The following is an 11918-nucleotide window of genomic DNA, read 5'->3' on the forward strand; positions in this document are numbered from 1 at the left end:
CTCTCCCCAACTCTCTGTCCCTCCTCCGCTCCCCCTGGTTCTCCATTAGGTCTCTCATGTTTTCCTGTTAGACCTATGAGTGCAAACATATGGTTTCTGTCTTTCTCTGCCTGGCTTACTTCACTCAGCATGACACCCTCAAGGTCCATCCACTTTCCTACAAAGGACCATATGTCATTCCCTCTCATTGCCATGTAGTACTCCATCGTGAATATATACCACATATTCTTGATTCATTCATCAGGTGATGGACATTTAGGCTCTTTCCATGTTTTGGCTATTGTTGACATTGCTGCTATGAACATTTGGGTACATGTGCTCCTATGCATCAGTGTTTCCCAAAAAACAAATAACCCAGTGAAGAAATGGGCAGAAGACGTAAACAGACACTTCTCCAAAGAGGACATCCAGATGGCCTATAGGCACATGAAATGATACTCAACATCACTCATTATCAGGGAAATACAAATCAAAACCACACTGAGATACCACCTCACACCAGTCAGAGTGGCTAAAATGAACAAATCAGGAGACTATAGATGTTGGCGAGGGTGTGGAGAGACGGGCACCCTCCTACACTGTTGGTGAGAATGTAAACTGGTGCAGCCACTCTGGAAAACAGTGTGGAGATTTCTCAAAAACCTATCAATAGAACTCCCTTATGACCAAGCAATAGCTAGGGATTTACCCAAGGGATTCAGAAATGCTGATGCATAGAAGCACCATTACCTCCCTTCTGACTGATCTGTCTCCAGTTTGTTCCCAAAGAAACCATGCCCCATGCCGATCCTCTTTCTAACTAGAGATGTCTTGGCTTTCTAAAATGCAAATTTGAAGATTTTAGTCTTCCCAATTTGATTTAATGCTTCCCTCTGCCCTCAGGATAAAAATCAACATATCTTAAGGGGGCTTTCCTGGCTTGGGGACTACTTCCCTTTCTCTCCTTCCCCTATGGCGCTGACCTCACCTCGTCACTTCCTACCTCCCACTCTCTGGTTTCCCATCACTGGTTTCCCAAGAGGCCCTCCAGTCTCATGCCTCATCCACATTTGGCTAAACCTTCTGAAATATGTACCCCTATAGTCAGTTGCTTTCAACATTCAGATCAAGTGTCAGGAAGACTTTCCAGAAATCCATACCCTTCTAAGTAGGTAAGGGAATCTGTAGTCAATGGACTTCTCATCTCATAGTAATACCTTGCTGTTTGCATATCTGCCCTCTCTACTGACCCCAAGGCTGGGCCTTGTGGTTTGTGTTTCATCTCTTTGCTAATAGAGAATTGCATCAAATGAGGCTTATTGAGTAAATGACTAAATAGCCACTCCATTTTCCTCCTAAGTTCCAGATGCTTGCCTCTGATCCCAGAGGTTTCCAGGTCTGACAGTATCCACCAGAGTCTCCATTTGGGCCCTAAATTCACCCTGGCATCTGCCTGTTTTCCCTCCCCAGCTAACTGAAGTATCAAAGTCAAGAGGAGCCTTCTGCCAGTAACAACTAGAGGAGCTAGAGAGGTGGGGGAGGGAGGGGATTTGCATTCATCTAAGTCTAGTTTGGTAAAGCAAAAGAAGCAAGTCAAGATATCTCTGGTTAGAAAGACTCCTCTACCCAGGATGTGTGGGCTGCCTCAGCCCCTCTCTCTGTTTATTTTAGTCCTCTTCTCCGCCCTCCACCTCTGAGTCATGCTTACAACTTCCCTCTCTGTTTCTGTTCTCCTGACTATCTCTATGCTCACTTGGTCCGTCTGTATCTTTGTTCAGCTGTTCCCTCAGTGGCTGAGGAGCTCAGAAGCCCATGTCTCACCTTCCAGTCATGACCAGGACCAGGACATCCCTCCTCCTGTTGATGGGTAAGTGGTGGGCTCCAATGAAGGGACATGAGAGGATTGGGGTCCAGATAGGAAAGAGCTGAGAATGTACATGTTTTGAACTCAGACATTAGGGGAGGGATCTGGAGTTACACAGGGCTTGCTATCTGGAGTTTTTGGATGGAGAGGGACAGGCCAGTTGCCTGAACAATCCAGAGATTTCCTAAGTAGGCAGAACAAGTCAACTTTGTGGTCTGCTCACAATGTCATGTTGGCCCAAATTTTCCTGGACTCTTTCTCCTAGAAGCCCCAGGGTGGCAAAGGAGTTAGAGCGTGGGTGTTTCTCCATGAAAATGGAGAACTGAAACTTTCCCGCAGTCCAATGGGTGAAGAGCTGTCTTTGGATTTCCTACAGGAGAAAAGCAGGGCTGGGGGAAGCCTGAGCCCAAGAGTTCAGAAGTCCAGGAGACACTGGGGTATTGGCCTGAAGGGGAGAGCAGAGTCTGGGGTCTGAGGAAATGGAATAGAAGGAAGATCCCTCTTCAAAGCTTCTCTCCTCACCTCCCTTTCCCAGGCTTGGCTTCCTCTCTTTGTTTCAACTTGGACACAGAGCAGCCAACAACCTTCCTTATGGAGAGTGCTGGGTTTGGATACAGTGTGGTCCAGTATGCCAACTCCTGGTGAGGACTGGGTGGTGACTGGCCTTTGGTTCTCATCTACTCCTTTCCATGCACAGGGTCCTGTCCCTCCCCATGACTCTTTTCTCCAGTATCTGGTATAGAAATTCTCTTAGGGATATGAAGAGTTTGACTGAAAGCAGGTGCTGTTTTGCCATATTGATGATTACAGCTAACATTTACTGAGGACTTTCTAAGTGCCCAGCACTGTGCCAAGCACCCTTCTTGTGGTCATTGATTTATTTTATTTTATTTATTTAAAATTTTAAAATTTGAATTCCAGGATAATTAACAATACTGTTATATTAGTTTCAGGTGTAAAATAGAATGCTTCAACAGTTCCATATATCACCTGGTGCTCATCACAACAAATGCACTCCTTTTAATTTTTTTATTGTTTAATTTACATACAATTAGTTAGCATATGGTTCAACAATGATTCCAGGAGTAGATTTCTAAATTTTCCTTATCCATTTAGACCATCTTCCCTCCCACAACGCCTCCAGCAACCCTCTGTTTATTCTCATTTTTTTAAGAGTCTCTTTTGTTTTTGTCCCCCTCCCTGTTTTTATATTATTTTTGCTTCCCGGGGCACCTAGGTGGCTCAGTTCGTTGAGCATCAGGCTTTGGCTCAGGTCCTGATCTCACGGCTTGTGGGTTTGAGCCCTGCATCGGGGTCTGTGCTGACAGCTAGCTCAGAGCCTGGAGCCTGTCTTTGGATGCTGTGTCTCCATCTCTCTCTGATCCTCCCCTGCTCATGTTGTCTCTCTCTCTCTCAAAAATAAATAAAACATTTAAAAAATTATGTTATTTCTGCTTCCCTTCCCTTATGTTCATCTGTTTTGTATTTTAAATTCCTCATTTGAGTGAAGTCATATATTTGTCTTTGACTAATTTCGCTTAGCATAATACCCTCCAGTTCCAACCATGTAGTTGCAAATGGCAAGGTTTAATTCTTTTTGATTGCCGAGTAATACTCCATTGTGTATATATACTACTCCTTTTTAAATTTTTTAAATTTTTGATACAGTTTATTGTCAAGTTGGTTTCCATATAACATCCAGTGCTCATCCCAACAAGTGCCCTCCTCTATGTCCATCACTCATTTCTCCCTCTCCCTCAACCCCCATCAACCCTCAGTTTGTTCTCAGTATTTAAGAGTCTCCTATGGTTTGCCTCCTTCTCTTTCTGTAACTATTTTTCCCCTTCTCCTCCCCTATGGTCTTCTGTTAGGTTTCTCCTGATCCACATATGAGTGAAAACATGTGGTATCTTTCTCTGACTGACTTATTTCACTTAGTATAATACCCTCCAGTTCCATCCATGTTGTTACAAATGGTAAGATTTCATTCTTTCTCATTGCCATGTTGTATTCCTTGTATGTATAAACCACATCTTCTTGATCCATTCATCAGTTGATGGACATTTAGGCTCTTTCCATGATTTGTTGAAAGTGCTGCTATGAACATTGGGGTACATGTGCCCCTATGTATCAGCACTCCTGTATCCCTTGGGTAAATTCCTAGCAGTACTATGGCTGGGTCATAGGGGAGGTCTATTTTTGATGAACCTCCACACTTTTTTCCAGAGCAGCTGCATCAGTTTACATTCCCACCAACAGTGTAAGAGGCCGCCCATTTCTCCACATCCTTGCCAGAATCTATAGTCTCCTGATTTGTTCATTTTAGCCACTCTGACCAGCGTGAGGTGGTATCTCAGTGTGGTTTTGATTTGTATTTCCCTGATGATGAGTGATGTTGAGCATCATTTCATGTGTCTGTTGGCCATCTGGATGTCTTCTTTGGAGAAGTGTTTATTCATGTCTTCTGCCCATTTCTTCACTAGATTATTGTTTTTTAGGTGTGGAGTTTGGTGAGTTCCTTATAGGTTTTGGATACTAGCCCTTTATCTGATATGTCATTTGCAACTATCTTTTCCCATTCTGTTGGTTGCCTATTCGTTTTGTTGATTGTTTCTTTTGCAGTGCAGAATCTTTTATCTTGATGAGATCTCAATAGCTCATTTTTACTTTTGATTGTCTTGCCTTTGAAGATGTGTCAAGTAAGAAATTGCTGCAGCTGAAGTCAAGGAGGTTGTTTCCTGCTTTCTACTCAAGGGTTTTGATGGTTTCTTGTCTCACATCTTGATCTTTCATCCATTTTGAGTTAGTTTTTGTGTATGGTGTAAGAAAGTGGTCCAGGTTCATTTTCCTGAATTTCCAGTTTTCCCAGCACCATTTGCTGAAGAGACTGTCTTTATTCCATTGGATATTCTTTCCTGCTTTTTCAAAGATTAGGTGGGCATACATTTGTAGGTCCATTTCTGGGTTCTCTATTCTGTTTCATTGATTTGAGTGTATGTTTTTGTGCCAGTACCATACAAGACAAATGCACTCCTTAATCACCATCATCCATTTAACCCATCACCCTACTCCCCTCCTCTCTGGTAACTATTAGTTTGTTCTCTATAATTAAAAGTCTGTTGCTTGGTTTGTATCTCTTTTATTTTCCCTTTGTTCATTTATTTTGTGTCTTAATTTCCACATGAATGAAATCATATTGTATTTGTCCTCTGACTTATTTCACTTACCATTATACTCTCTAGTTCCATCTATGTCATTGCAAATGGCAAGATGTCATTCTTTTTTATGTCTGAATAATATTCATAATATATATAGATATACTATTCCACATATAGATATATTTTCCACATCCTCTTTATCCATTTATCAACTGATGGACACTTGGGCTGCATGCATATCTTGGCTATTGTAAATAATGCTGCTATAGACATAGGGGTGCATATATCCCTTTGAATTAGTATTTTTGTATTCTTTGGGTAAATACCCAGGATTGCGATTACTGTATTATGCAGTAATTCTATTTGTAGCTTTTTGAGGAAACTCCATACTGTTTCCCACAGTGGCTGCACCAGTTTGCATTCTCAACAACTGTATATGAGGGGTCCTTTTTTCCATATCCTTGCCAACAACTGTTATTTCTTGTGTTGATTTTAGCCATTCTGACAGGTGTGAGGTGATATTTTAGTGTAGTTTTGATTTGCATTTCTAGGTGAGTACTCGTTTAGTCCTCACAATAATCTTATAAGGTAGGTAGGCAGAAATCTTTCAAGAAATATTTATTGAGCCCTTACTACTAAATGTCTCAGGAGCCAGGCATATACAGGAGAACAAAAAAGACAAAAATCCCTCCCATGTGTAACTTAAATTGTTATTAATCTCCACTTTGCAGATAATGACTCTGAGGCATAGAAAGGTAAAGCAAATTTGCTGAGTGGCAGTCTGGTTCCACTGTTCATATCCTTAATTTCAATGTTCTTTGTCTCCCCCCAGGGTGGTGGTTGGAGCCCCCCAGGAGAGAAAGGCTGCCAACCAAACAGGTAGCATCTACCAGTGTCAGTATAGTACGGGCAAGTGTAAGACCATCCAGCTGAACAGTGAGTCGCTGCCTCTCCCTGGGACCCAGGTCCAAACTCCTATGCTCTGGGAACCTGGGGGTAGCACAGAAGACCCACTTCCCAGCTCCAGCTCTGTCTGGAGACCCGAACCCTCAGGCAGTTTTTCTGACCCCCCTCAAAGCCTCCCTGCTCATCACACCCCTGTACCCTCTTGGTTCTAACAAGACCTGAAAGCCCCCTTCACCTGCCAGACCTCCTTGTCTTGCAGGGCTGAGGTGACCCCTGCCCAGGTCTTACACAGATCTGAGGGTGACCATGCATGTATCTGTCCCCTCAGTCCCCCCAGAAGCTGTGAACATGTCCCTCGGCATGTCCCTGGCAACCTCCACCAACCCTTCTCAGCTGCTGGTGAGTTACCTGGGTTGCAGAGCTATCCTGAGGGAAGGAGTGGGGACACGGAGCTAGTGGAGGTGGGGGTCTTGGGGAGGGTGAAGATACTGGGATAGAAGGGTGGGATGGAAACAGGGGCAGCCCCTCCCATCAGGCACCTCTGTTCTTAGGCCTGTGGCCCCACAGTGCACCATACATGCAACGAGAACATTTACTTGACTGGGTTCTGTTTCCTGCTGGTTTCCCCTTCCTGGCAGCCCCAGAGGCTCCCGCCTGCCCTGCAGGGTGAGTGTTGGGGGCTACTGGCTCCTTCGAGGAGCCCATACACCTGTGACTGGGAGTATAGTGGGCCAGAGACACTTTTGCCAGAGTGGATAAAAAAGAGATCTGGAGGGGCGCCTGGGTGGCTCAGTCGGTTAAGCCTCTGACTTCGGCTCAGGTCAGATCTCACGTTCGTGGGTTCGAGCCCCGCGTCGGGCTCTGTGCTGACAGCTAGCTCAGAGCCTGGAGCCTGCTTCCAGTTCTGTGTCTCCTTCTCTCTCTGCCCCTCCTCCTCTCATGCTCTGTCTCTCTCTGTATTAAAAATAAATAAAAACATTAAAAAAAAAAGATCTGGAAAAAAATACTTACTGAATGGTATAGCAGTTCCAAACATGGGTTGGGTAGTCACTGCCTGCTTTCACATCTTGCCATATTGCTGTTCCACTTTTCTATGATCTAAGCCTCTTGGAGCTTCAGTTTTGTGAGGTGGGAATAATGACACCCAACCCTGAGAGTGACACAAGATGATCCATGGTCAGGGTTTAGCACATGGTGAGTTAATGCTTAGTTAATGCTAGCTGCTATTATTTTTAGGGAGAAGGGGATTTGTTTCACCCAGTACACCCAGGGGTATAACCAACTGGTTTGTGTAGCAGAATGACAAAGAGTGATGAAGGCGCAGACAATTTGAGCTGTGTGTGTGTAAGTTTGTATATGTGTCTATGTATATTTGTGTCCATATATCTGTGCATGCATCTGTGCCTGTATGTATATTTACACACGTGGATGTATATGAGTATATGTGTATATGTGTGCTTATGAGTATGCATGGCTTTGTGTGTGTATGTCTGTGTATGTGACTATGTATGCATAAATGTATGTGTACACACTAGACCCCTCCCCGGTTTCACATTTACACTCAAGCCCTTGAGGAAACTGACATCTTGCCACTGAGTGGAGTTCCCTTCTACCACCTCCTAGATTTTACCCGCAGGAATCTGGGCTCCCATAAGAACACCCAGGACACCACTGTCTGGAGGCCAAAGGGCCCGATTCTATGCAGGGGTTAAGGAAGTCCCTGGGTTGGGGGGCTGGATGCTGAGGTCCTGGGCTCTGGTTGCATTCCTTGGAGGCCTGGTGCCACTTCCTTTCTCAGGGTGTCCAAGGCAGGACCAGGATATTGTGTTCCTGATCGATGGCTCAGGCAGCATCTCCCCCTTTAATTTTGCCACGATGTTGGATTTTGTGAAGGCTGTGATGAGCCAGTTCCAGAGACCTAGCACCCAGGTATGTGCTTGGGGGAGGGAAGGCAAGTGTGCAGGGCCTCCGTGGGAGCTTTGAGGGTGGGGTTCCTGGGGTTCTGGTCAAGTGGCTTGGCTCCAGCCCCCTGCAATTCTCCCAGTTCTCCCTGATGCAGTTCTCCGACCGTTTTCGGGTGCACTTCACTTTCAAAAAATTCATGAACAGCGCAAGCCCACTAGGCCTGTTGTATTCTGTACCACAGCTGGGAGGGTACACTCACACAGCTACAGCCATCGAAAAGGTCATGTAAGTCCTGCCTTCTTCTGGGTCCTTCCCCAAAGCATCTGGGTCTTCCTTTAGACCTCATCTATCTCCATGAGAGAGGGACAGGTTGGGACAGAAATTAAGACTGTGGTCTCCTCACCAAGCTGAGGGCCTACAGGTGGGACTGGGGCCTCCAAGAGAAAGGGTCATCTCCTTGTTCTCAGAAGGTATTAGGAGCTAGCAGCAGCTCTGTTCACAGGTCTCTGGATCTTCTTCTCTGACAGAAACGAACTGTTCAGTGCCTCAAATGGGGCCCGAAAAGATGCCTCCAAGATCCTTATTGTCATCACTGATGGTCAGAAACAAGGCGACCGCCTGGGTTATGAGGATGTCATCCCTAGAGCTGAAGCTGCAGGCATAATCCGCTATGCAGTTGGGGTAGGATGTGGAAATGCCCTCTCACCGCTTCCTTCCTTCACTTCTTATTAAGGCAACTTCCTTTTCTAGGACAAAACCCCCAGCTCTCTCAGCTTCTACTACCTTCAATATGAAAGCTGTGTTCCAGCCTGGGGAACTTCATCCTTTGCTCTAAATTCCTTGATGTTGTCTGAGCCTCATTTTTGTCATCTGTATACTGCATGTAATAATATTGACCTTGTGGGGTTATTGAGGGATGTCAGCACCCAGCATGTGACAGACATATTAAATTTATGATTATTTTCACTGAGTTGGTCTTTGTTGGGGACAGGTGGGATCGGCTTTTCAAAACTTACGTTCCGTACAAGAATTAAATGCCATTGCATCGAAGCCCTCCCATGAGCACATTTTTACAGTGGAGAATTTTGATGCGTTGAGAGACATTCAAAACCAACTGAAAGAGAAGATCTTTGCCATTGAGGGTAAGTCAGAGATGAAAGTACTCATTTTAGAAATCATCACCCATAAATGCTTTCCCTTCTTGGACCTGGACCCACTTGTCATAGCCACAAATTCCTCTTTTGGGTGTTAATCTCCAACATTAGATCCTCTAAAGCAGAGGCATGCTTCTCAGACTTAGCAAAGCCTATCTTTCCCTCTGGAACCGAGGTTTCATGTCTTCTTCCAGGTACACAGACCATAAGCAGTAGTTCCTTTGAACTGGAGATGTCCCAGGAGGGCTTCAGTGCTGTGTTCTCACCTGTGAGTGGGGCTCCTTTCAGGTCATTGATGTAGGAGGCAGGGAGAGGTGGGAGGAGGGAAGACGAAAATAGGTGTTACATGAGTGACTGGAGAAAGAGAATTCTAAATACTAAGTGGAGTCAGAGGGCACCTGGATGGCTCAGTCTGCTGTGTGTCCAGATTTTGATTTTGGCTCAGGTCATGATCTAGCAGTTTGTGGGATTGAGCCATCTGGGCCAATAGCACAGAGCCTACTTGGGATTCTCTCTCTCCCTCTCTCTCAGCCCATCCCCTGCTTGTTCTCTCTCTCAAAATAAATAAACAGGAAAAAAATTAGTGGAGTCAGTGGCAGACATTGCTTTAGTATTGGCTGTCTTTTTTTGACTCGAACCTGCTTAGCCCTGGAATCCTTTCCTCACAGGATGGCCCAATTCTGGGGGCTGTGGGGAGCTTCAGCTGGTCTGGAGGAGCCTTCCTGTATCCCCAAAATAAGAGCCCCACTTTCATCAATATGTCTCAAGAGAATGTGGATATGAGAGACTCTTATCTAGGTGAGAAAAGGCTGTGGTTGGGGGCACAGGTGGGAGATGAGCTGCCTGGGAAGGGCAGGAACTCGGGGAGTAGGGAGGAAGTTTTTATGCTGAGGCCTACGCCCCTCAGGTTACTCCACTGAGCTGGCCTTTTGGAAGGGGTCAGAGAGCCTGATCTTGGGGGCTCCCCGCCATCAGCATACTGGGAAGGTTGTCATCTTCACCCAGGAGTCCAGACAATGGAGGCCAAAGGCTGAAGTCACAGGGACCCAGGTTGGATATAGAGGAACCCAGAGTGAAACACGAGGGTGATAGAGTCTCCAGGGGAAGAGAGGGAGGAGAGGAAGGGGTTTTGGGGTCCATGGGGGAAGGTCCTGGGAAGGGGAGGGACCTATCCCAGAAGGGGGTGCCTCTGCCAGAGGCAGTGAGGATGGCTTCACACTCTGCCTTCCAGGTTGGCTCATACTTTGGGGCCTCCCTGTGCTCTGTGGATGTGAACAGAGATGGCAACTCTGACCTCGTCCTCATTGGGGCTCCACATTACTACAAGCCAACCCAGGGGGGCCAGGTGACCGTGTGCCGCTTGCCCCTGGGGGTGAGTGTCTGATGAGACCTGGGCTGGGTGGGGCCTGAGTGTGGGGTGGAGGGGTTTCCTGGTTGGGTCCTGACACTTATTTTGTTCTGCAGAGGACTAGGCAGCAGTGTGAGGTCATTCTCTGTGGGGAGCAGGGCCACCCTTGGGGCCGTTTTGGAGCAGCCCTGACAGTGCTGGGGGATGTGAATGGGGACCAGCTGACAGACGTGGCCATCGGAGCTCCAGGAGAGCAGGAGAACCAGGGTGCTGTCTACCTATTTCATGGAACCTCAGAACTGAGCATCAGCACCTCCCACAGCCAGGTGAGGCCCAGTCGCAAATCCTGTTATTAAAACCACCTCCTCCTTGCTTCTCCCTGTCTTCTACACTGCCACCAAGAAAAATTCTCCTTTCCCTTATCTTTCTTCCTTTGCTTAGCCCTGGGCACCTTGTAGGCAGCAAGCAAAATCTGGAATTTTAGAAATGGACACTTTGGTATGTTCCCTGATTTGTATGAGGACTTGATTTTTGAGTGAGCTCTCTATCCAGACGTTTTACCCCCCCCCCCCCCCGCTGCAGTGTTACAAGGTACATAGCCCAGGCATTAGCAAACCCATTTTAGAGATAAAATCTGGGGCATGAAGAAGATCCGTGATTTGTCTAAGATTAATAGTGGATCAGGAATGGTGATGAGGGAGGTTCTAATTTCCTGACTTCTAACCCAGCACTTGGTCTCTTGGTGGCTCCCTGTTGCCAATCAGTTTAGGTCTGGCTGCCTCAGTCTGCCTGTCTACTGACCCCTTCTTCCTGGGTGCTTCACGACTGTTTCCTCATGTCATCAGTAGTCCTGCCAAATATCTGCTTAGGCAGGAGTACTTCATCGAATGGTGCAGGTTTTACTGAAAAGAGAGGGTTTCTTTCCACGGCAAAAGTTAAAGAAAAGCTCAATTAAAAAAAATAGGCAAAGGATTTGAAGAGACATTTCTCCAAAGATGATATACAAAGGACCAATATGCACATTAGTTATCAGTCCTCAGCAAATCAAAACCACAGTGAGATACCATTTCACACCCACTGGCATGGCTAGAATAAACAAAGATAGATAATAAGAAGTGCTAGTGAGAATGTGGAAAGTTTGTACCCTTAAACACTGCTGGTGTGAACGTAAAATGCTGCAGCTACTTTGGAACACATTTACAGTTCCTCAAAAGTCTATACATAGAGTTACTGTATGACTCAGCAATTCCACCCAAGAGAATTGAAGTCCTATGTATAACAAAAAGTTATACATCAATGTTCATAGTAGCATGATTAATAATATCCAAAAGGTGGAAACAATCCAAATATCCATTAAGTGATGAGTAGATAAATTCTATTGTAAATAAATACTTATATGATGGAATATTATTTGCTTTTGAAAGGAATGAAGTACTAGTATTTGCCTCAACATGGATGAATCTTGAAAACACAATGCTAAGTAAAAAGAAGCCAGAAACAAAAGGACACATATTGTATGATTCTATTTATATGAACTGTTAGTGGTGGTGATGGTGGAGGGCACTTAAGGGGAAGAGCACTGGGTGTTGTATGGAAAACAATTT

At 45.5% G+C, this 11918-nt stretch overlaps 1 protein-coding gene across 8 annotated transcripts in view; it reads left to right on the plus strand.

Moving 5' to 3' along the window:
• The first annotated feature begins 1697 nt into the window (after window positions 1-1697).
• Window positions 1698-11918, plus strand: part of ITGAX (integrin subunit alpha X) — an 89042-nt gene continuing 78821 nt past the window's right edge. For 5 of the 8 annotated variants that reach the window (XM_029945970.1, XM_029945969.1, XM_029945972.1 and 2 more), the window contains exons 1-13: window positions 1699-1846; window positions 5834-5937; window positions 6236-6306; window positions 6459-6573; window positions 7706-7836; window positions 7952-8097; window positions 8340-8493; window positions 8804-8954; window positions 9161-9234; window positions 9635-9764; window positions 9874-10016; window positions 10198-10338; window positions 10431-10640. In XM_029945970.1, the coding sequence (XP_029801830.1) occupies window positions 1725-1846; window positions 5834-5937; window positions 6236-6306; window positions 6459-6573; window positions 7706-7836; window positions 7952-8097; window positions 8340-8493; window positions 8804-8954; window positions 9161-9234; window positions 9635-9764; window positions 9874-10016; window positions 10198-10338; window positions 10431-10640 (1692 nt within the window). In that variant the 5' untranslated portion in view covers window positions 1699-1724. Of the gene's footprint in view, window positions 1847-2378; window positions 2485-5833; window positions 5938-6235; window positions 6307-6458; window positions 6574-7143; window positions 7252-7705; window positions 7837-7951; window positions 8098-8339; window positions 8494-8803; window positions 8955-9160; window positions 9235-9634; window positions 9765-9873; window positions 10017-10197; window positions 10339-10430; window positions 10641-11918 lie in introns of those variants that run through there. The other 3 variants (XM_029945971.1, XM_029945976.1, XM_029945975.1) reach the window with 3 other exon arrangements.

Source organism: Suricata suricatta, chromosome 8, assembly GCF_006229205.1.
Source record: "Suricata suricatta isolate VVHF042 chromosome 8, meerkat_22Aug2017_6uvM2_HiC, whole genome shotgun sequence".
Taxonomy (NCBI): domain Eukaryota; kingdom Metazoa; phylum Chordata; class Mammalia; order Carnivora; family Herpestidae; genus Suricata; species Suricata suricatta.